The 23,710-nt window shown below is 40.2% G+C and overlaps 1 protein-coding gene across 3 annotated transcripts in view; it reads left to right on the top strand.

Moving 5' to 3' along the window:
• The window catches only part of CACNA2D1 (calcium voltage-gated channel auxiliary subunit alpha2delta 1), a 668,904-nt gene that overhangs the window by 345,034 nt on the left and 300,160 nt on the right, over positions 1-23,710 (top strand). For all 3 annotated transcript variants that reach the window (XM_077807875.1, XM_077807876.1, XM_077807874.1), the window contains exon 5: positions 4,893-4,937. In XM_077807875.1, the coding sequence (XP_077664001.1) occupies positions 4,893-4,937 (45 nt within the window). The remainder of the gene's footprint in view (positions 1-4,892; positions 4,938-23,710) is intronic.

Genomic DNA, 23,710 nt, shown 5'->3' with positions numbered 1-23,710 from the left:
AGCAACGAAATGGCAGAAATGATAACACAAAATCAATGTGACTTGAGAAGACAATAGGGTCAATGAAAGCATGGCAGGATAAGGATAACCTGTACAGCCAGAAAAGTGACATTACTAAATTGGTCCTAAATCTAATCATCATTTGTTTTTGATATTGTCAGATACTTAAATTGCTTGCTATACAACAGGAATTCATGGCTGTGAATTATCATAGTTTCACCCCTGGGAAAGTCTCACTAATATGTAAAACCATTGTGGTCATGTACAAATTTCTCATTTAAATGTAGAATAACCTGAGGTCATTTCTCCCATAAACATGATTCAGGACTATACAACAAGACCTGTGTTTGCAAGTGAACCCTGTGCTCACAAATGGGAATGATGACTTCCTCCTTTGTTTAATTTTAATCTCCAAATTATTACCGGAAGAAGGTGGTAGTGATGGTGGTGTGGGGTAGGAGGGAAACCCTCCATTTTAGACCTGCTGGAAACCATCTGTAACTTCCCTAATGACAGGACAGTGTACTGGCATATATCATTGGGTGGATTCAAATTCCCTGTGCCCAGGAGTTAATAAATAGCTATTTGGTGGAAAATCAGAATCAAAACAATTTGTTCTTGTCATCCAGTGGTGGTTAAATTTGAAAAATAGGCCTCAAGTTTTGACTGATCCAGAAATCTAATCTGTGAGCTTGTGTTGGCTTCAATGTATCATAATACAGTGTAGGTCATGCTTTCTGTATAAAGTGTAGTGAAACAGATAAAATGTCCTTATTGGTTTATGTTTTGTGTAGGTGCTATCTACAAGGAGCACAAAATGTAATATATCACAAAACAAGGATTTAATTTCTTCCTTATGCGCTTATCTTGGTTAAACTTGTCCTTATGTTTCTGAGAGCTTCATTTGCTTAAAGGTCATTTTTAATACTCCTATTTATTTGGATCAAACAGAAGTAGCAATGGACTAATTCACATATGATGCAGTCCGCATCTTGCAGGCTTAGAGCTTCAGCAAATGTTAATTAAACAGACAGTTTCATTTTTCCCAAGTGTGTCTGTACACAACGGTGTATGAAATAACAGGATGGAAGGAAACTGAAACTTTTGGTTCTTTCAACTCTCTTCACAAACCACATGCTAAAGTACCTCCTTTGGAACTATCAGGTTATGAGACTGACCTCACAGCACATTAAGTGGTGGAGGCTGTTGTCTAGCTTGTTGGAAAACCTGTTCCCCATTAAGGGCTAGAGAGCGACTTGTTGTGGCTTCAGCCCAGGTCAGTGTGGGGATGCTGATCCATCCCTCACCAGGTGACCGGAAGAGAGTGAACACTGTTGAAGTCCACACTGGTGCAGGAAAAGCGCTCTTTTACCTGGAGCAGGCTGAGCAGCACCCACATCCCGCCCATGGGAGTTTGTCATGATCGAGTGTGAGCATTACACGTCATCAGTCCTTTTGCAGTGGGCTGGGAAGAAATTACTTCCCTCACTGCCAGATTGTTCTCTTTCCCCGCAGCAGGTTGGGGACTTAGTTGGGATGAATGGTAAAATGCGGGTTAGGCTATGATGTCCCAACTCATTATGTAAGTGTGGGTTGGATGTCCGGCACAGGTACTCCATTGGGAAGGGATACAGTGATCAGACAGAATGGATTGGTAAAGGATTTCAAGGAAGTGTTCTCTAACGGAGCAGAAATGGGGGGTTGGGGCTTCTATGGCTGGTACAAGAAGTCAACCTTCTGCTCCTTTATACGCCCCCTTAACCCTCCTGCATTTGAGGGTGGGAGGAAGTGGTGAGGTCCCAGCAGTGGGTTGGCCAAGGGAAAGGTGGCTGAGGGAGGGCTGACAGTCTATACCCTATAACTGGGATATATAAAAACCAGAGATACTCAGACTGAGGCTTGCGAGCTGCAAGTGGCTCTTTAATGTTTCTCCTGTGGCTCTTTGCAGCACATGATAATTAAAACACTGTCTGACTTAATTATTAACCCGTCTAGGTTATTAACCAATCAGGATGCTTTTACTATGTTGTTAAACAATTGTAGTTGATAAAATAATAATACTTGGTCAGTCATTTTGCTGTAAGAATAATTTTAGAGGGGGGGTGGAAGTAAATAAAACAATGGATTCACACTACTGTGGCTCTTTGAGGTAATGTTGATACTAATTTGGCTCATGAACCATTAAGGTCTTTGTATCAATGACATAGATGATTATGCAATAGCCTGCACTCTAGAATTTTATCTGCCAGGTACTCCCAGAGATTTAGAAATAACGTTACGGCCTAATTAAACCACATCCAGTGTCTCCTGTCCTTGTTGTAGCATAGCCAGAAAAAGATCAATGTACTCACAGTTAGCTTTGATCTCTAGTGCTAAAAGGAATTTCCTCATGTGTCTGTGCATGTGATGAGCTGTGAGTTTTGTACCCGCCTTATAATAGCTCCATCTATGTTGCATTTCCCTAATTTGTTTGGCATCATTATTTCTATTGGAGAGATGAGGAAAGCAAAGTGAAATGATGTCATCCAATATCACGCAGCATGGTGGCTTTATTATTATCAAAAATTAATTGTGTTTAGCCTGGAACTTCAGAATTGCTGTACTCATAGTTAGTACTCTTCAAATGAGTCTCACATGTTTATATGTATATGAGGGAAAAGGTGTGTCTTTCTTCCTTTTAGAGTCCAGGTCCTACAAATTTTCACTCATGTGAGTAGCCTGGGTTACTCATATGAGTGAGATGTATGCATGTGAATAAGGGTTTGCATTTTTGGTTCTTTTTATAAACTTTTAATATATAGAATACATTTCTGTAAAAGATGTAGAAATTGATGCAGAAATGTACTTGGTTTACATAAGAACATAACGGCCATAGTGGGTCAGACCAATTGATCCATCTAGCCCTGTATTCTGTCCTCCAACAGTGGCTAATGCCAGATGCTTCAGAGGGAATGAACAGAAGAGGTAATCATCAAGTGATCCATCCCATGTCGCCCATTCCCAGATTCTGGCAATCAGAGGCGAGGGCTGCTTCAGAGCATGGTTTTGAATCCCTGCCCATCTTGGCTAACAGCAATTTATGGACATATCCTCTGTGAACTTACCTAGTTCTTTTTGGAACACTGTTATAGTTTTTGCTTTCACAACATCCTCTGGCAAGGAGTTCCACAGGTTCACTGTGCATTGTGTGAAGAAATACTTCCTTGTGTTTGTTTTAAACCTGCTGCTTATTAAATTCATTTGGTGACCCCTAGTTCTTGTGTTATGAGAGGGAGTAAATAACACTTCCTTATTTACTTTCTCCACATCAACCATGATTTTATAGACCTCAATCATATCCCCCCTTAGTTGTCTCTTTTCTAAGCTGAAAAGTCCCATTCTTATTAATCTCTCCTCATATGAAAGCTGTTCCACAACCCTAATCATTTTGTTGCCCTTTTCTGAACCTTTTCCAGTTTCAGTATATCTTTTTTAAGATGTGGCAACCACATCGGCATGCAGTATTCAAGTTGTGGGCATACCATGTATTTATATAGAGGCAATATGATATTTTCTGTCTTATTATCTATCCTTTTCCTAATGATTCCCAACATTGTAAGCTTTTTTGACTGCCGCTGCACACTGAGTGGCTGTTATCAGAGAACTAACCACAGTGACTCCCAGAACTTTCTTAAGTGGTAACAGGCTAATTTAGACCCCATAATTTTACATGTATAGTAGGGATTATGTTTTCCAGTGTGCATTATTTTGTATTTAGCAACATTGAATTTTATCTGCCATTTTGTTGCTCAGTCACCCAGTTTTGTGAGCCCAGTTTTGGGCTAATGTTTCATTTAGTTATCAATTATTGCATGATAGAAACCTACAGAAAGAGTAAGAGTTCAAATATATCCTTGTAAAATTGATTATTTAATATAAACAGGATTAAAAGTACAAATGACAATGATTTTGGAGGTTGACCTCAGGCAATAATGATTGCCTTGTGATTTAGGCTCCTATACAGGCAAAATACTTAAGCATGTGCTTAAGTTTAAGCACATACTTAAGTGCTTTACTGGCTTAGGGCCTTAGCATAGCACACTTGCGATCCTTGAGCAGAAGGGTGTAAATAAGTGCAAAGGGTTATATGTTACAAAAGTGATATTTATTGGAAAGCAGACTCAGTGTATTGGTGAGCAATGTCCACATTACAGAATTCCGCAGGATTGATAGATATACAACAAAAGTGACTGATTTTTCATGGGAAAATTTCCCAATTTTTAACCCTCTTGAGAAATCAGAAAATCAAGATGCAGAATGATATTCCAGCAGTAGCTCATGTTCTGCTCGTTCACGGCTCTGTCAGGTTTAGAATGTTACCATTCATCCACTGGAGCATTACATTCTGTTGTATGCCACAACAATTAGATTGTCCTTCTGATGCATAGTCCCAGGGCTTATTTTTACTACCCAACATGAAGAATGAAATATGTGCAAGAAAGACTTAATAACCCACTTACATTTGTAAAGTTAGTGAGTTATCATGTCTGTTGCCTGATAGGTTGTTTTGTTGCATGTATTATCTTCATATATCTTTAAAACAAATAGCTCTCATAAGTCTTCCATTAGTAGGCTTCCCCCCACCATAGCTTATGCTCTTCCAGTTGTTGTTGATATACCTTTTATACATTTTCAGGAAAGAAGTGCTAAATAAATGACATTTCTCTGTCATATCTGTTGGTTCTCAAAGAAGACAGAACTAACTAAGGGCTGGGAAATTAACAGGGGTGTTCACAAAATTCAGGATCAACCCTTAAGTGTATATATTCAGGTTTACTTTAGCCCATGGACCTCTGTATTCATCATCACTTTTCAATTAATGGAATGATTTTTCTTTTCTTTTTTTCCCACAGAATAATGATATCATCTATTACAATGCAAAAGATGATCAGAACGATGTAAGTAATATATTATCTTCTTGTTTTACCTGTAAACTGTAGGCTGCTTAAATTCTCAGAAAATTGAAAGGGTATTAAAGATTCTAAAGGTGTTAAACTGACATTTTCAGCTACTTGTGGGAAATATTTTGGATTTCTGGACATACACACCAAGTTTAGTAGACTGCTAGGCTGCCTTTTGTGTTTGTTTGTTAGGGTTACATTTTCCCTCGTTAGGCCTTCTGAGTTATTAATGAGGAAGTGTGCTTGGGAAAATAACCCTCTCACCACAGCATTGCCTATGTATAGAATCAAACTGTAAAATCTGAATTACAATACTATAGAATCAAGAACACAAAATTCAAGAACTCCAGAACTGTTTTCTTATTTTGTTTCCAATATTTCTTTCTGGCTGGGAACAAAACTACAGCAGGAAAAGACCATGAAAAAGCTGGTTCTTATGAGATCTCTAGCCCAATTTTGCAGATTTAAGTGGTCAGATTCTCCATTGCATCATTGCACCCTGTGTAGTCATTTACAGCAGTGGAAAGTGAGTGGAAAATGGATGAAAACGGATATAATTTACAAACAGTAACAATTTGCACCTATTTTGCATTGATGCAAATGACTGAAAGGTGCAGGGCAATGGAGAATCTGGCCCAAGAAGAGTAAATTATATGAGTTTTCCCACCACGACTTTAAATCTTAAACATCTTGTTGTCTCTTGGGAGGAAGGGACATTATTGTCTCCTTCACTTGAGATAATACAGCTGCCTTTTTTATTATAGATTTAATGTATAAAGGAAGGGCAAAGGTATTGGAATGTATTAATCAGATGGATCAACATGGTTAATTCGCACTCTGTAATCAAGTATTGCTAAAAGTTTGATGGCGTCACTATAGAATTTGATGCTATTGCTATAAGGTAATTAAATAAGATATATAGATCATGTCAAACAAAACTACTTGAGTTGCTTACGTCAGATATGGGTACTCAGCTGGGATGCAGGCACAGAAAGTTTGTGCACAAGGAACCAAAACCTACAGAATGAAATCTTCAGACGTGAGTGCCTGAAGATAAATCTATACTTAAGCACCTAAGTAAAAGTGATGTGAGTTTGAAAGATGCTGAATACCTAGCCTGTTGAATTGAATGCAATTTTCAGGTGTTCTGCATTTCTGAAAACGGGCCACTTCTCTTAAAGTGCCTAATTATGCATTTAGGATACTAAAATGTGTGCATCCAAGTGTGAGCGGTTTTGGCATAAAATAGAAGCTCATGCTTTAATTCGGCTAAATAAAAATAGTATTGAGAGGTTCTTTGAGGCATCTTTTTTTTATAGCAACGGTCAAAATAGGTTAGGCACAGCTGCAACACAAACACCACTCAGCAATTTATGTCTTTCTCCATTCGGAACTCCTGTAGGCTTTTCCAGAAACATCATTTTATCCTTCCTCCTTCCAGCTTGTTTGCATTGATTTATACTCCTTTCCTTTCTGGAGCTCTACAGCCTTTGACACCGAAGAAAATACAAAGTGACAGAAAGCAGGGATATTTTATCTGTGGGATTTTTTTTTTCTCTTTAAGGTATTTTTTTTTTCAAATTTAAGAAAACAGTGTGAATGAACAAAGAATTAAACTTCAAGAAGCCGTTGGATTTTAAAGTCTCTGGTTGCTTTGAGAAACGTGCTTTTTCTCTGCTAGATCAGTCTTTGTAACTGGCATGATCAGAAGCTGCTTGGCTGCCTGAAACTAGTGTTCTGACTCCGCAGGTGCCATTAATGACATCCCCCATGAGTCCTGGTTAGGCCCCGACAATTTAGGTCATCTTCACATTTCATTGCCATGATGCCTATCTACTAAGTGCTGGACACGCTCTTCCTGGATAAATTCCTGTAATGCCTTTCTTTCTGCAGCATTCATCAAAGGTGAAGCTTTCATGTTAACACTAACCTTTATCACCTTTAAAGCAGCAGTGCACTCACTGGTTATAAACAAACAGTAGAAGACTTATTTTCATTAGCATATACGTGAAAAGAAAACATAGGCAGCAAACGTAATACCGAAAAGGCCACTGTTTCTGAGAGTAGCTAATGATTTTGTGTGCCCGACTTGAGATACCTTAAAAGGGCCTGATTTTTCAGAAAGTGCTGAGCACCCATCCTCTGCATATCTGGCCCCTTTAAGGAGTCTCAAGTTGGGCACACACAATTACTAGTCACTTTTGAAAATCTTGGCCTAAATATATAATTTTTTAAATGCAGTACATTTAGATCTTCTCCTTTATCTAGGGTTGTGTGATCTACTGGAATGAGTGCAGGGTTTAGGGACCAGGGATCTTCTGAGTTGTTAATCCCAGCACTGGCTCTGACTGTGTGGCCTTGAACTAGTTGCATAACCATTTTAATCTGTAAAATGGGGATAAAATTTATCTCACGGGGTTATATGGATGGATGAATCATTTATTGCAGAGTACTTTGAATGTGAAAAGTTTATATATATAAAATACTATTACAAATTCTCAAAAAAACTGCCTAACTACCTTAAAAGAACAAATGATGAACATAAGATTGACCAGAAATCTGGTTATCAAGATATCTAGTTGAACAGATTTGCTGTCATCTTCATCTGAAATATGTACACTCAAAAAAAGCTCAAGAGACCTTTCTTCAATTTCTGTCTCACTGATTTCTAGTTAAATTCTAATGTGCAAACTCACTGTGTTGAGGTCCTACTTCAGCTGACTCCTCTCCTCCAGACCTCTTACTGTAGAATAGTATCCCCCTACCCTAGGGTTACCATATTTGAACATTCAAAAAAGAGGACACTCCATGGGGTATTTGCTCTGCCCCCCGGTCCTGCCCCAACTCCACCCTTTCCCCACCCCCATTCTAACTCCTTCCCCAAAGTCCCTGCCCCAACTCCGCCCCCTCCCTGCCCCACTGGACCCCTTCCCCAGATCCCTGCCCCGGTCCCGCCTCCTCCCCTGAGTGCGCTGCGTTCCCCCTTCTCTCCCCTCCTTTCCAGCTGCGCGAAACAGTCACTTTCTTTCTCAAATGATCAACATTCACTCTCTTTCTTGAATGATCAACTCTTCTTTGGCGAAAAATAATAATGGCAAAATACCGGACGTTTTTAGATATTTAAAAATTCCTCCCGGATGGCAATTTAAGAACCAAAAAGCCGGACATGTCCGGGAAAATACGGATGTATTGTAACCCTGCCCTATCACCCCCTGCCCAGCTCCATTTTTCCTACCTTTTCACATTTTGTGGGTACCTGACATTAAGATGGCGCTATTGCAGTGCACTCAGTTAGCCTTCCAGTAGTTTGGAATTAAAATGGAGTGCAAGACACTGCTCCTAGAGTAAAGGAATGTGTGTATCTGTTGAAAGAAAGAAAAAAATCTCATCAAGCACTGGGACTTTGTGAAGCTTAGAAACTTTTTCTCAGAGCAAGCAGAAAGGCGTCACAGTGAAGAAGTGCATCATTACCAGCCTTGATGAACTAAATTCTTAGATCTATAGCACATGTCCCTGCTTGAAGCCTGTCTGAAACCTGCTTACTCTGAAAAAGAAAAGGAGTATTTGTGGCACCTTAGAGATGATGAAGTGAGCTGTAGATCACGAAAGCTTATGCTCAAATAAATTGGTTAGTCTCTAAGGTGCCACAAGTACTCATTTTCTTTTTGCGAATACAGACTAACACGGCTGTTACTCTGAAACCTTGCTTACTCTGGTAACTCCTGTGGTCTTTAGTTCACTTGATTTGCCTAATTCCTAGATCCATCTATTATTCTTGAAGCAAGGGGAAACTTGTTTACTCTGGTCTTCAATTCAACTGACCCTTACCCTCCAGTAGAGCATTCTCTTGATCTTGTACAACCAGACTGTCTTGAATATTCTGGTCAGCCTGCTCAGACCCTTCACTTAAAACTGTTGGTTTTTCCAGAGAAATCATTTTATACTGGTCTCCATAAATTATATTAATTCAGGACAGTTTTTGTTCCACATAATGTGCTGCAAGATTCAATGTTGTTTTTTTCTTTGCTCTCAACTAAACTATCACTGTTCTACAGATACTCAAGTTTATATATCCTGACTTTTCAATCTCCGATAAATGAGTCTTAATACTATCACCTTTTCTTGTAAGCCCTTTTAACCTAATTTGATTCTTGCCTCTACCTGCCTAACCCTCCCCAACAACATCACATCTGTGAAAGTTACTGAATTAACAAGACTGAACGGTCATTCTCAGTTGTTCAGCCACAGCTCAGCTGACAGCAGTGAAAGCCTTCCTAGAAGGTCCTACCAATGTGTCCTAACACTGAACTGGGACCACTAAGGGTTATTCAGTTTCTCTGTGAATGTAGTTTTTTGGCCTATCAGCTGATGTCAGTAAGGATGTCAATTATAGACGTATTGAGTTTGTGATGTGAACACATGTATACTAGGAACTGGAATAAGACCAACTCATTTCACAGAGGCCACTTAATATCCATCAGTTGTTTGCTACTAACCTAGATCAGACTTTACCCAGTGACCTAGACATGAAAAGCTCTGTATTCCAGCACATATTCCTGATTATTTTACTCCCACAGCCTGTTTGCCTTTTCTGTCCTTTACTTGTTTGCTTGTGATCATCTTGTTCTATGCTACTGGTGATTGAATATTAGTTCATCCTAATCTTTGCAAGCTCCAAGTCTGAAATGTATACACTGTTGCAAAGTCCTTTAAATTAGTGCAAAATAATCTAGTCCAGGATAGGGTGACCACTACCAGATGTCCCGTTTTTAAAGGGACAGTCCCGTTTTGGGGGACTTTTTCTTATATAGGTACCTATTACCCCCTCAATCCCTGTTCTGTTTTTTCACGGTTGCTATCTAGGAGTATATTTCGTTTTAGTTCATATTAGATTCCATCTGCCCATACACACACCTGAATCCAAAAAATCCCAACATCTTTACTTAGTATGATTAATTGTTTATATTATATTGTTTGTTTATATAATGCATTATATATAGTGTGCATTGACAGCATGCTAGATGCTTTACAGACAATCTGAAGTTGAAGTTAAGTCTAGTTGCAATTGCTTTTCAGTGCAAATTGCAGTCATTATTTAGGGCCAGCCAGGAAAAGAAGAAAAAATGCAATAAATGACAGTTGTGTCTGCTCTCTGGCTGTTTCATCTGTGTTAGTTTATACCACAATAGTTGTAGAGACAATACATAAACACTGCTGGAAAATACTACATTTAGATACTGCTGTATATAATTTTTTGAAAATCAGTACTCCTTTTGCTCAGTGGATTTGTATTAGAGCCATATGTAAGTCTTAATAGATCATTACATTACATGCTCCTGAAAATAACGTAGTTATGCGTCTGCCAATCTATCTGCCTATGTTCCTCGAGCCTAAAAAATATTAAGAAGTTTCCTGGAGCAAATTCTTCTCTGATGCCTTATTGAAAAGAAGATATGATCGGGAAGGAAGAACGGCTTTGTAGGTAAGGTACTGACAGGAGATTCAAACAGATCAAGTCCTTGGTGTGCTACAGACTTTTTTTTACCTAGGAAAATTATTTATCCACAATACCTCACTCTCCATCTATAAAATGTGGATTCTAATACTTCCTTCTCACCACCCTTCATCTCCCTCATCTGTTTACATTGTAAGGGCTATGGGAAGAGGACTGTCTTTTATTATATGTTTGCAATGCCTAGCATAATGGGGCCCTGATCTCAGTTGAGGCCTATACAGTAATGCAAATAACTAATAATAATTGCAGATTCTGCCACAGACTTTGTGTGTGAGCTTGAGCAAGTTGCATAAGCTCTGTGCTTTTGATTCCAATGTTCTGCTTATACGATGTATTGCTTTCTTTTACCCTTTGCCTGTCTTGCCTATTTAGGTTGTAAACTCCTGAGGATGGGGACACTTTCTTAACATGTATGTACGATGGGCAGTATAACAGGGTCCTGATGTTGGACATGTCACACCCAGCTAATATCACTTTCTGAAACAACCTTCACAAATATGTGTTCTATCAGCTACCCTTTCTACAGTACTGAAACTACCCTTCTGTGTGTGGACAGTGATCTTTTCAATTACAGCCACTTTGCTTCTGTTGTTTTGGTTCTACATATTCAACTCCTCTTCCTCTGTGCTTGGCAATGGAAAACACTTTACCACTGAACCTCCCTGCCATCGTGTCACAAAGTTCTTTGTTGCTCACATCCCCTTGGCATACTTCCTATCAGATTTTATTCTTGTGTAACTATTTTATGCTGCTGATATCCAACTCTGATTCCACCCCCCTACTGTTTCAGTCTTTCCTCATTTTCTGCTTCTACTAATTTGTAATCAGTGCACCTTGAAACAAAACTCCACCTTCTCCAGGTTTCTCCTCAACTCAAATTTCACAGCAACTCTAGTACTAAAAAGCTTAGGATGAGGTTGTGTATGAATGAGTAAGTGACCTGGGGGTCATATCTCCTATCTATATAAATTTGCCTAGCTTCATCTCTGAAACATCGCCCCCTGCGACAATCTCTCAGCCATTCTTCTTCAATTTCTTTCATTTCCTCTGTGGTAAGCTCATGCTTTATATGTGCCAAGGCCCAACTCCTGAGACTTCAGTTTGTCAAGAATATGGGCTTATGTCCTTTTCCATACCTGGAAGATGTGTAGCTCCCATCCTCAGAAATATTTACTGCTAAACTAACCATTTAGGAATCTAGTTCAAGATTTCTCTCTTTTCCTTCTTAACCTGAAATACCTCCTGTTAATTTACTCCATTCTATTTTTCTGGTGTCTTTTTCTGTTCTTCAGTCCAGTTTGCTTTCTCCTTCCTATTTATACAATGCTCTGAAGAGACACCTCTCTCACTCTTTCCACCATCTAGAATATTTGAGGGGGGGGGTAATTGTTTTCTTCACCTGGATTTTTTTTAAACCACTTGAAGACTAGTCATTCGTTGACCTTTGATTTCTCTAATACAACAAATAAAACAATCAAATTGTAACCCTTGGTCTTCCAATCAGTAACGAGTCTCTGGTGTTCTGCAACATCAAACAGATGCTGCTAGTTTATCTAATTATTTATATGCCCCTCGGTGCAATGGTATGTGAGCACCTCATAATCATTAATGTATTTTATCTTCACATAGGGACATGAGGCACAGGGTAGATTAAGTGTTCTTATGTTCTAAGTGACTTGCCAAGGTCACAGCAGATAACCGACTAAACCAGTAGGTTTCCGTTCACCAGAAAATATTTCCTAGCCGTCTTGTTTGGCAGGTTGTAGTCTATGCAATTGATTTTTATTTGAAGGTGTAGAGTACAGGTGTATGAAAGATACAATGCTTTTATGTGACAGCTGAACAGCACTGTTAGTCTGTCCTTTTCCACACATTTTAATTACTCTTTCTCTGCTTTTTCCATTTTGTCTCCTTGCTCTTTCCATTCTTCTCTATTTATAGTCTCTTCTGACTCACCCTTCAGTCCTCTCTTCTTGTGTTGCATTGGCCTGGCTTTATTTCAAATCATCACCTTTTTCTTCACAGATCTTTTCCAAATCTAATTTCTCTCTCTGTATTTGCTCATATAATCCATCCCTCTAGGAAGTCCTTAATTGCTCCATCTCCCTGTTTTCATTCTTCGGGTTCTTTTCCTATTTGCTTTTTTTTTTTTTCTTTTTTTTTTTAATATTGGTCACTTCTTCCCTGTGGCAAATTGCAGTAACCAGGACACTTCTAATACTGTACAGACAGTGCATGGTTTGTGTTTCCATTATGTAATGGCAAATGTATATGCAGTAGCCTTCTTTGTATCTTAAATAACTATACCAGCTCCTGCAGTAGCAGAACCTAAACCACACATTAATTTTCAGAGTTTAAAATTCAGTGTTTTCTGGTGTCTTCTGTGTGATAGCTCTTGAAATTATTTTGTTCATGTTCCATTTTTAACACTAAACATGTAGCAGGTTTACCTACCAAATTGCCACTGTAAACTATAATGGTATAAATATACCACAGGGTAGATCTGCTTACTAATTTGTAATTGGAGATTTCAGAATAAACTAGGAAAATCATAGTGATGTGTGGAATCATTCCAGAACTGGCCATTAAGGTCTTCATTATTCACAGTCTACTGCTCCCTCCCTTGTTTTAGATAGTGGTAATATAAGTTAGTTATCAGTTGCTGTGCTGCCAGCGAAATGATAAGTTAGGGCAGTGATAACCTGCGCTATCAATACCATGTTGTTTAATTTATAATGCAGGTAATAGCATGAGTCTTGAACAAATCTACTTTTTCCCCTTTTATTCTAATCATACTTTTTATAATCCTTTCCACAAAAAGAACGTAATACCCTAAGGGAAAAGAGAGTACAGCATTGCAGTGACTTAGCTAATTAACTCAAAGGACTGAGTCTTGTTCTTTTTACCTATGTTGCTCTTTTTATTTAACATTTAGTTTAACCTCAAACCAGAACAGTCATGCCTGGCTGGAAGCTTACTCTTATTCATTAGGCCTTAATTGGGAACATTCAATTGCATCTCCCGGCAAGGGATGCATCCCTAATTGACACAAGTGATTTATGAGAGAAGAGGATTTCCTTCATCAGCCCCATACTGGAAAGCAGCCATGACTGATGGAGCAGTACCGCTTGTGCAGATGCTAATCATTTACTAATAGTTAAAGCGGCAGCAGCACTTTTTATTCATTTTCTTACTAAACTCAAAGCGGGAGGTCTAAGAATGGAAACTCCACAAGAGACTGAACAAACTAGGAACTAATGCTTTGACTAAGGCTAAAATGTGAGTTTTAGCTACAGGGAAGCATCCCTGTTTTGTATCAAACAAGGTCATGCCTATAGCTAATTATTTTTTAAATATGAAACACTGCCACTTTTATAAAGTTTTGCATAATCTGTTTTAAATTGTTTGAGCTCTACTGCAGGAGATACATGGCATTTAGTGACTGCTCTGGGGATAATACCTGAAATACAGACTCAGTGAAAGATATAAAGCGGTGGCATAAATGCAGCTCTATACCTCTTTGCAAATGCAGGCAACAGGGAAGCATATGTTCAGCTTAAAATCACTAGATAAACCAAGAAGGAGGAGGCAGGGTTGGAGGGGAGGGCTTTTGTGTGGGTATAGGGGTGTGATCTTTCAAAACTGACTAGTAGATTATGAATGCCACAATTTTTGGGTGCCGAACTTGAGATGCCATACAAGGACTGGTTTCAGAGTAGCAGCCATGTTTGTCTGTATTCGCAAAAAGAAAAGGAGTACTTGTGGCACCTTAGAGACTAACCAATTTATTTGAGCATAAGCTTTCATGAGCTACAGCTCACTTCATCGACTGATTTTCAGGAAGTGATGAAGCCCACCCTCTGACAAGTGTGTACCTTTGGTGTGCCAAGTTGGGCACCCCATATCCCTGTTTATTGTTTTAAATATTTGCATATATAATATAAAATAAGTCCTCAATTCATCTTTCTTTCTCTCTCTGCCTCCCTCCTCTCCTCTTAAAATATAGAGCAGAGAAGCAAGGTAATTGCATTTGCCAAACAAGACACATAACACATGTTTCTTAAATTCTCCAACCCTTCCTTTTTAAATAGTGAATTATTATTCACTGTACTTTTCTTTGTTTGTTGTTTACGTGCATTATGTTAGAAGACAGAAGTTTCTTTGTGTTTTTTTTCAAAATGAGTCTAAGCCATGGGAATGTGTCTCTTTTGAGAACAGAATTATTATCTGGGAAGCAGACACTTTAATGCCTCTTTTCCTAGGTACCTGTTACCACGGTTTTTCAGAGACACATTGTTAACGCTGTGTGAAACTCACTGGTTTTGGTTTGCAGGGGTTAGTGTCAGTTTTTTCTTCGGTGTTAATTCGTGAGATTTAATACATCTGAATTTTGTTTTATTTACATTTCAGGTTAACTCATTAAAAATAAGCCATGAGAATCAATTAGCCCAGGTTTACTGGAAACTGAGTCCAGGTTCACTCCAAATTGATCTCCATTACCTGGCTGATCCTAAGATTTCTGACCTGGAATACATTTCAGTTTTGTGCTGAAACCATGTTAGCTATATTTGTTCTGGTGTTTTTGTAATGGAAATTTCACACAGCTTTAAATGTGGACTGCTCAGTATAGTTTTCAGTTATTCTTTCTTCAGTTACTTTTACTTCAAGTGTGGAGATGATTAAATCAATGGAGACAAAATCAGAACCAGCCCACATTTTAATCCTTTTTAGGGGATATGAAAGTTTGAACTTTTTTTTTTTCTTTACTGAACTTCTACAGCGCTTGGCTCCTTCTGGGATAAAAGTAGAAAAATGCAGATCAACAGAAAAGAAAAACAAAAACCAGGAAAATGCTGGCTAAACACCACTGCAGAATCCTGACAATATGTTAGTTTGCACTTACCTTTCAATTCATAAACGTATATTTCCTTCCACCTTTAAGAGTTACATATTTCTTTAATTTTTTTTTCCATTTTAAGTCTTCATAAATTCACAATAGTCACTATCTTTTTCACTGTTGTCCCTTTTGGCGTAAGTGCTTGGCCAATATTTTGGACTTGCAGGGTTGTTTGTTAGGACGAGCAATACAATATGACTTGCATATAATCTTGGGTGTAATCTTGTCATTCAATAGTAAAGTCAGAAAATTATTTTTGTTACCCACTATTTCCCCCAAGGGAGCTGCTATAGCTGTGGGAGGAGCCTCTAGAAAGTGATTATTTGTTTCTGAGCTTCAGTATGGAGCAGCTATTTTAAAATTGACCAGGCTTCTCTTCACCATCCACTTGGGGTGCCTGCAGCAGAACAGGAAGCCGGGGATCCCAAAAACATGTTGTCTACTTCTCTCCCCTCTGCTACCTGATCGGCTTAGTATTCTCCTCAGGGTAAACAGAGTAGAATGGCAAATGAAAATCTCCCATCTACCTGTGATGCTGGGATTCCAAGGGGATCAGTGCAGCCGATGGCACAGTGATACTTTTCTGTAAATAGATTGAACCTTCGCCATGAAAGTTGAATTATGAGTACTCAAGCAATCCGGGACATCCGCTCCACTTCCTTCCAAGACAGGTTTCACTAGAACAGGACTCCATTGATGTGCTAGCAACATTACTATGTTGCTTGAGAAGATATTTTGCTTATAAACCTCTATTTTGGGTACCAAGGTGGCAAGCACTTTAGAAATACCTTGAATAAATAGCTAGATTCTGACACTTAAAATTTTATTAGGTGGTAGGAGGAGAAAAGCTTTTGAAATAAAATGATATGGAATGTCACGTGATTGTCTCCTGCTTGCTTCCCTCTTTCCCCAAATCTATTTTTGGGATACCATAATTTTTAACTCTTGGTTCCCTTCCAAATCTTGTATTCTTTATTGTATTTCCTCTGCTATTCTACATTCAGTTGCTACACTCTGCTTCATGTTTGTGAGGAGCAACAAAATGAAAATGATACTCAGACAATGCTGCAGGTATCATGCCAATTTCACTTTGACACTCTGTAGTAGAATGCTCTAGGAGGTGTTAGCTTGCCAGTCACAACTGTGGTGGGATCACACAGTGATAAAAGCAGTATCTCAGCCAGCCAGGTTCCAAATCCCGTATGCTTTTATAGATCACAATCACATATTGAGTTCTTTTCTATCCTTTCTAATTGGAAAGACAGTTCATGCTGTGGAGCACAATGCAACATGTTCCTTGTATGATGCGCTACTCAATAACGGGACAACTGCATTGTGCCCTAACTTATGTTTCCAACTCGTGTTGAGCACGTAGCCCCATGTTCTTCAGTGGAAGCAGAGAGAACTGTGGTGAGCATACACCTCAAATGTATCTAATTTTTAGAGTGTCACTCAGTTTAATCCCGAAGTTACTTATGTTCTACACCTATTTGATATCTCCTCACATTTACAGTGAAACTTATTTGATTCATAAATAAAGACTCATGAAACCAAGCTTATAGGAAACATTGTGTATCCTAAAGGAATGATTCCAACAGCGTTTGAAGTTTCCTTTTGTCCCTCACTTTGAGTCTTTGTCACACACTGTAATTTGATTATTGGCAGATAGATTGAGAGGTATGATGTTGAGTTCTACAGCTAAAAGGCCATCCCTTCTGCAGCACAGTGGGGTCCTGATCCATAACTAGGAGTCCTAGGTAATACAAATAATAAATAATAATTCTCATCTGAGTGCAGATAAGGAAAATGTGCCTTGCCCTAAAACAGCACAGGATGTGGCCAGTGTCTTGTAGAAGACAAATTAACAAATGAATCAAATTTTCCGTGGTTCTTTTGCCCCACTGTATGCCCTTCTCCTTTTTACATATATGAGCACACTCACCCACCATCCTTCCAGTCTCCAGTAGTTCCCTGGTGATGTTGCTTCCGTCTCTTTTAGCAAAATGCACACTCCATGATTTTACTGTGCACTTTCACTTTATGTCTGAAATCTAATATCAATAACAGTATGCTTTGAATGCCAGTGTAAATTAATGCCATTCCTTGGGAAGATAAACATTTGAACTGACAGTGAGTAGATGACTGACGTTGGCTAGTTAGATACCAAGGCTTTATCAAGTTTCTCACTGAAAATGAGCTCCTTCTACACCTAGCGAATGTTGTCGCTGGGAGACATGTCAAGTCTTTCCATGTCAAGTTTATTACAGGACAGTTCGATTCTAAACAGTGCTTGGGAAATGGGCTACCTTTGATGCTGTCATTGGAATCATAAATTATCTTAATGCCTGAAGTTCTTCTTACACTCTCTTTGAATTTGCGGGAGAAATCAGACACCATGCTCATATCCCATTACCAATGGTGCAAGTATTTTTTCTTCCCTCCCCTCTCCCTTGCACCCAATGTATGAATATACATTTGAGGCTGCATGAAAAATACATTATAATGAGATATGACTATGCCCAGAGCTATCTCCTACCTGGGAAACAGTGTTATGAAATAATAATGACAAGAGTGCTGCTATAGTCAATATCATAAGATGATGAGGGTGTTCATAATGCAAAGAATCCTATCTTCAAGGCAGACGTGCATCAGAACAACACTGGAAGTCTCCCAAAGGAGGCAAAAGTTTATGCCACATGAAAGATCACAATTCAACCCTAAAGCTAGTGATTCATCATTTTAATGGAATGTTACTTTCTTTGAGATCTTAGTTTTATCAGAAACATGAGTGATAATAACAAAAATAAATGTAATAATTGTTTTTTGTGTTTTTGGGGGGTAAATAGTCAATCCTGATTGAACTTAGTGGTAGGACTCTCATTGAAACAGTATTTTCAGACAGTTATGTGTTCCCCGATTCTAGATGAAAATGTTAGCGGAAGGAATGTTGTGATATGTCACTTTGAATTGCATCAGTCACACTGAGTTTTGTTACATGGCATAAAACTAAATGATTAACTAAATCTGACATAAATTGTTAGGTGGTTGATCTGAGGGTGAAACCAGATTTGAAAATTGCAGTTTTTTCCAAGAAAGGTTGAATAGGGTGTGGCACTTCAACCCATATTTTTCATGGTTGTATGATTATGAAATATGATGCAATTTGTGCAAGATGAGTCATGTAAGGTGTCATTGGAAAATGTATGATTTGCGGAATGTGATTATCTTATTTGTGTACATGTATCATTTTTGTACGTAAGTTATGAATATTGCCTATGTATCTGTGTTTCAAATGTAGTTACACCTGCATGACATCATCTGTAGGCTAGATGCTTCCAGTCTAGATAACTTGTAAGTAATGGCTGCTATGACTCAACAAGGTATGCAAGGGCATATGACCAGACCACATGACACTGATCTCCATTTTGGGTACCTGTATTTTTTCACAAACTGGTCTGGGAACCAAGTTTGAAACAAAGGGTTCCTGCCCTATGGAAAAGCTATATAAGGCAGAGTTGTTCTTCACCCCCCCACAACTGAACACCTGAAAGAAGCTCCGAAAGAAAAGGACTTGAAATGGGGGTGGGGAGCCCAAGCTGCAAAGCAAGTGCAGCTTGTGCCTTGGGAATCTGCAAGCCTGTTTGTATCATCAGTCAGGGTAAAGAAATTATTAATTCATATTCAAACTTTATAGTATTTTAGATTTAGTTTGTGGTTTTATTTATTTATTAAGTAATCTGCTTTGATCTGTTTGCTATCATTTATAATCTATCATTTGTAGTTGTTAAACTTGTTTTATGTTTTAATCTCAACCAGTGGCCCTTGACTGTAGTGTCTGGGGAAAATCTATCTCAGCTTGTATTGTGGATATTCCTCTCACATTGAGGGAGAGGTGAACTGAGTAATAAATTCATACTGGTCGGGGTTTTGACCAGGGCAGGACGGTACAACTCTGGGGTCTTGAGCTGGGGATTAATTTGGCTGCAGCCTCTCTCTTGTTGGTTCATGCAATGGTTCGCTAAAACCTGCATGCAATTGTAGCTGGGTTTGTCCCAGCCTGTGTGAATGCTGGTGGGAGTGTCAGACCGGGACCTGTCTATAGCCTATAGTCACAACAGCACAGTGCTGAGAGGGAGCCCAAACTGAGTCAGAGGGCTCAGAGGTACCCCAGTTCCAGGTGTCACCTCAGGGGGAGCCTGTCACGTAGGTCTTTTAAAGATTCTTTTATTAATAGGTTCAAAAATGAAGACCTCACATAGATTAGTATCTAAATAAACTGTGTCCATATTGGTGAGTTTGGCACAAGAAAGTACAAATCACTTTACCCCCTAAACGTGTGTTCAAACTCATATTACTTATTGTATCTAATGAAAGAAATTGCCAAATATAATCTTACATAGTGCACTGTGGATTTGATAAGAAACTAACACTGGTAACTAATGTATGACAATGTTACAAAATCAGTTAAAATAGTCCAATTATAAATGAGACAACTGAAACAACAATCCAAATGATGTCTTAGCCATGGAAAATGTACCAAAACTTGTAGCAAAGTGTTGGGTTAATAAGTAATTTTGTTTTCCACTGCAGTTTTGAAGTATTACTTTTATTCAAGGCAGAATGTCACACTACCTTAAAGTTACCTTGGATATATTTTAAAGTCTACATTATGACTTTGGGTACAGTCTTGAGCGAGGAGGGATGTGTAAATTGCACTGCTCCAGGATTAGTAGAGTAACAGTTCCTCCCCTACTTCCTGTGTGTGTGTGTGTAAGAAGGCTATTGGCTCTTCTTCTCCCTTGGAAGCCTCCCCCCCCCACCCCCCGCAACATCCAGGTAGCCCCCCTATAGTAGTTTGACAGAGGATCCTATTCTCTCTAATCCAGTTAAGAACAGAAGGTAAGTGGAACTAGTCTTAAGAAGATAGAGTCCAATGCAGACCGTATCTATTTGCAGATGGTTATGTCTGCTATCTTATTCATTCCAGTGCTGTCCTCATCTCCATTTCTGCGAGCATTAATACTATAATCTACTGTTTCCTATACTTTCCATAAATAAAGCTGTCAACTACAGACAAGGCATCAGACTTCAAACAATCCTTTATGTAACGCCTTTCAGACAGTACTCCTGCATCCAAGTCATGTCTTTCCAGACATGTGCTGAATAGTAAGCAATCTCTGGTTTAGCTGCAGAAATAATTCTTGCCCAGTGTGACTGTGAAAGGTCAACTACATTTCTGCTTCTTCAACTGTTCCTGTGTTCTTTCAGCAGGTTCCTACCCTTTCAGCTCCCTTAACGATGGTCCAAGAAAAGGTATCTGTCTCTTAACTAATCCTACAGCTCTGTCTTTTACTCTGTTCATTACTTTTAGCTGTTTTTAATTCTGTGAAATTTTTGTGTGAAGAGACCCATTGCTGATTATTTAAGGAGTTATGCTCAACTCCTTAAATAATTTCAAATTAGACTTCAGATGACTTTTCCAGAAAGTTCCTTAAGTATGTCCTGTATCTTTTTCAAACATTTGCATGAGCTTTGGCAACATATTGAGGTTGACCCTTCTGTCTTTTTTGTGCTTCTCTGCTCATGCCTAATATTTTGCTAAAGTGTTTTAGTGAACTTCTTTCTTCTAACTTTTACTTTCTTAGACTTACTTCATACCAAACTTTTTTTAACTCTACAGTTGCTCACATAGTGAACTATCCGATTATTCAGAATCTACGATATGGACATTTTTACTTGTGGGTGGTGGTGGTGGGGGGGGGAATAAATCTATACATACTTTGAAAAGTAATGGAAGACGGGAGAGATTCCAGAAGACTGGAAGAGGGCAAATATAGTGCCCATCTATAAAAAGGGAAATAAGGACAACCCAGGGAATTGCAGACCAGTCAGCTTAACTTCTGTACCCAGAAAGATAATGGAGCAAATAATTCAGCAATGAATTTGCAAACATCTAGAAGATAATAAGCTGATAAGTAACAGTCAGCATGGATTTGTCAGGAACAAATCATGTCAAACAAACCCAATAGCTTTCTTTGACAGGGTAACAAGCTTTGTGGATAGTGGGAAAGTAGTAGACATGGTAGATCTTGACTTAAGTAAGGCTTTTCATACTGTCTCGCGTGACCTTCTCATAAACAAACTGGGAAAATGCACCCTAGATGGAGCTACTATAAGGTGGGTGCAAAACTGTTGGGAAAACCATTCCCAGAGAGTCATTATCAGTGGTTCACAGTCATGCCGGAAGGACGTAATGAGTGGGGTCCCGTAGGGATCAGTTCTGGGTCTGGTTCAATATCTTCATCACTGATTTAGATCGGGGCGGGCAAACTTTTTGGCCTGAGGGCCGCACCGGGTTTTGGAAATTGTATGGAGGGCCGGTTAGGCTGTGCCTCCCCAAACAGCCAGATGTGGCCCGGCCCCTGCCTCCTATCTCCGCCCCCACCTGCTTCTCGCCCTCTGACAGCCCTCCACCGGGACTCCTGCCCCATTCAACCCCCCCCCATTCCCTGATGGGCCCCCCTGGACCCCTGCCCCCCCCACTCCCTGTCCCCTGACTGCCCCCGGTACCCCTGCCCCTGACTGCCTCCTGCCACCCCATCCAACGCCCCCCTCCTTCCTGACTGCCCCACCGGGACCCTGCCCCCTTCAACCCCCCCCATTCCCCATCCTCTGACTACCCCGACCCTATTCACACCCCCACCCCCACACCTGCACTGCCTGGAGCACCACCCAGCTGAAGCCAGCCACGCCAGCGGTTCAGGCCGGGCTCTGCAGCTGCACTGCCCTAGGAGCTCGCAACCCCACCACCCAGAGCATTGCGCCGGCGGCGCAGTGAGCTGAGGCTCCGGGCGAGGGGCCAGGGACTAGCCTCCTGGGCCAGGAGCTCAGGGGCCAGGCAGGAGGGTCCCGTGGGCTGGATGTGGCCCGCGGCCCGTAGTTTGCGCACCTCTGATTTAGATAACAGCATAGAGCAGTGGTGGGCAATCTGTGGGCCGCATGAAGCCCATCAGGGTAATTTGATTGCAGGCTGTGAGATATTGTGCTGGCATTGACCATCTGCAGGCACGGCCCCCTGCAGCTCCCAGTGGCCGCAGTTTGCCTGTTGCAAAAAAAGTGAACATCGTTCTGGGATGTATTAGCAGGAGTGTCATAAGCGAGAAGTAATTCTTCCGCTCTACTCTGATTAGGCCTCAACTGGAGTATTGTGTCCAGTTCTGGGCACCACTTTTCAGGAAAGATGTGGACAAATTAGAGAGAGTCCAGAGAAGAGCGACAAAAATTATTAAAGGTCTAGAAAACCTGAGCTGTGAGGGAAGATTGAAAAAATTGGGTTTGTTTAGTCTGGAGAAGAGAAGACTGAGGGGCCATGATAACAGTTTTCAAGTACATAAAAGGTTGTTACAAGGAGGAAGGAGGAAAATAGTTTTTCTTAACCTGTGAGGACTGGACAAAATGCAATGGGCTTAAATTGCAGCAAGGGAGGTTTAGGTTGGACATTAAGAAAAACGTCCTAACTGTTAGGGTGGTTTTGCACTGGAATAAATCGCCTAGGGAGGTTGTGGAATCTCCATCACTGGAGATTTTTAAGAGCAGGTTAGACAAACACCTCTCAGGAATGGTCTAGATCACGGGTCGGCAGCCTTTCAGAAGTGGTCTTCATTTATTCACTTTAATTTAAGGTTTTGTGTGCCAGTAATGCATTTTAACATTTTTTAGAAGGTCTCTCTCTATAAGTCTATATATTATCTAACTAAACTGTTGTTGTATGTAAACTAAACAAGGTTTTCAAAATGTTTAAGAAGCTTCATTTAAAATTAAATTAAAATACTGATCTTATGCCACTGGCCCACTCAGCCCGCTGCCAGCCTGGGGTTCCATTCACCTCGGCCGGCAGCAGGCTGAGCAGGGCCCTGGCTGGCAAGGGGCCGGCAGCCTGAATCCCAGACTGGCAACGGGCTGAGCGGGGCCCTGGCTGGCAAGGAGTCGGCAGCCAGAACACCAGACTGGCAGCGGGCTGAGTGGCTCAGCCCGCTGCCGGTCTGGGATTCAGTCCGCAGGCTCCTTCCAGACAGGGTCCCGGCTGCCGGCCCCACTCAGCCCGCTGCCAGTCTGGGATCCTGGCCCTGCCCACATAGAGTGTTTACCTACCTTCTCCCTGGTTCTAGCCCATTCTCTTCCTCTCTCTCTGCACTGAGCTGAAGGTGGGAGTGCACTGAGCACTGGGCTGGGGGTTGGGGTGTAGGTTCTGGCCAGGAGGTAAAATGAGGGTTCGGGCAGGAGGTCTGGGAGTAGAGTGCTTACCTGGGCAGCTCCCATTTGGTGTGAGGGGTGGAGGTGGGAATGTGGGGGTTGCAA

Source organism: Eretmochelys imbricata, chromosome 1, assembly GCF_965152235.1.
Source record: "Eretmochelys imbricata isolate rEreImb1 chromosome 1, rEreImb1.hap1, whole genome shotgun sequence".
In the NCBI taxonomy this organism is placed as follows: Eukaryota; Metazoa; Chordata; order Testudines; family Cheloniidae; genus Eretmochelys; species Eretmochelys imbricata.
The sequence above is the reverse complement of the archived record's forward strand: the minus strand, read 5'-3'. Positions and strand labels throughout refer to the sequence as shown.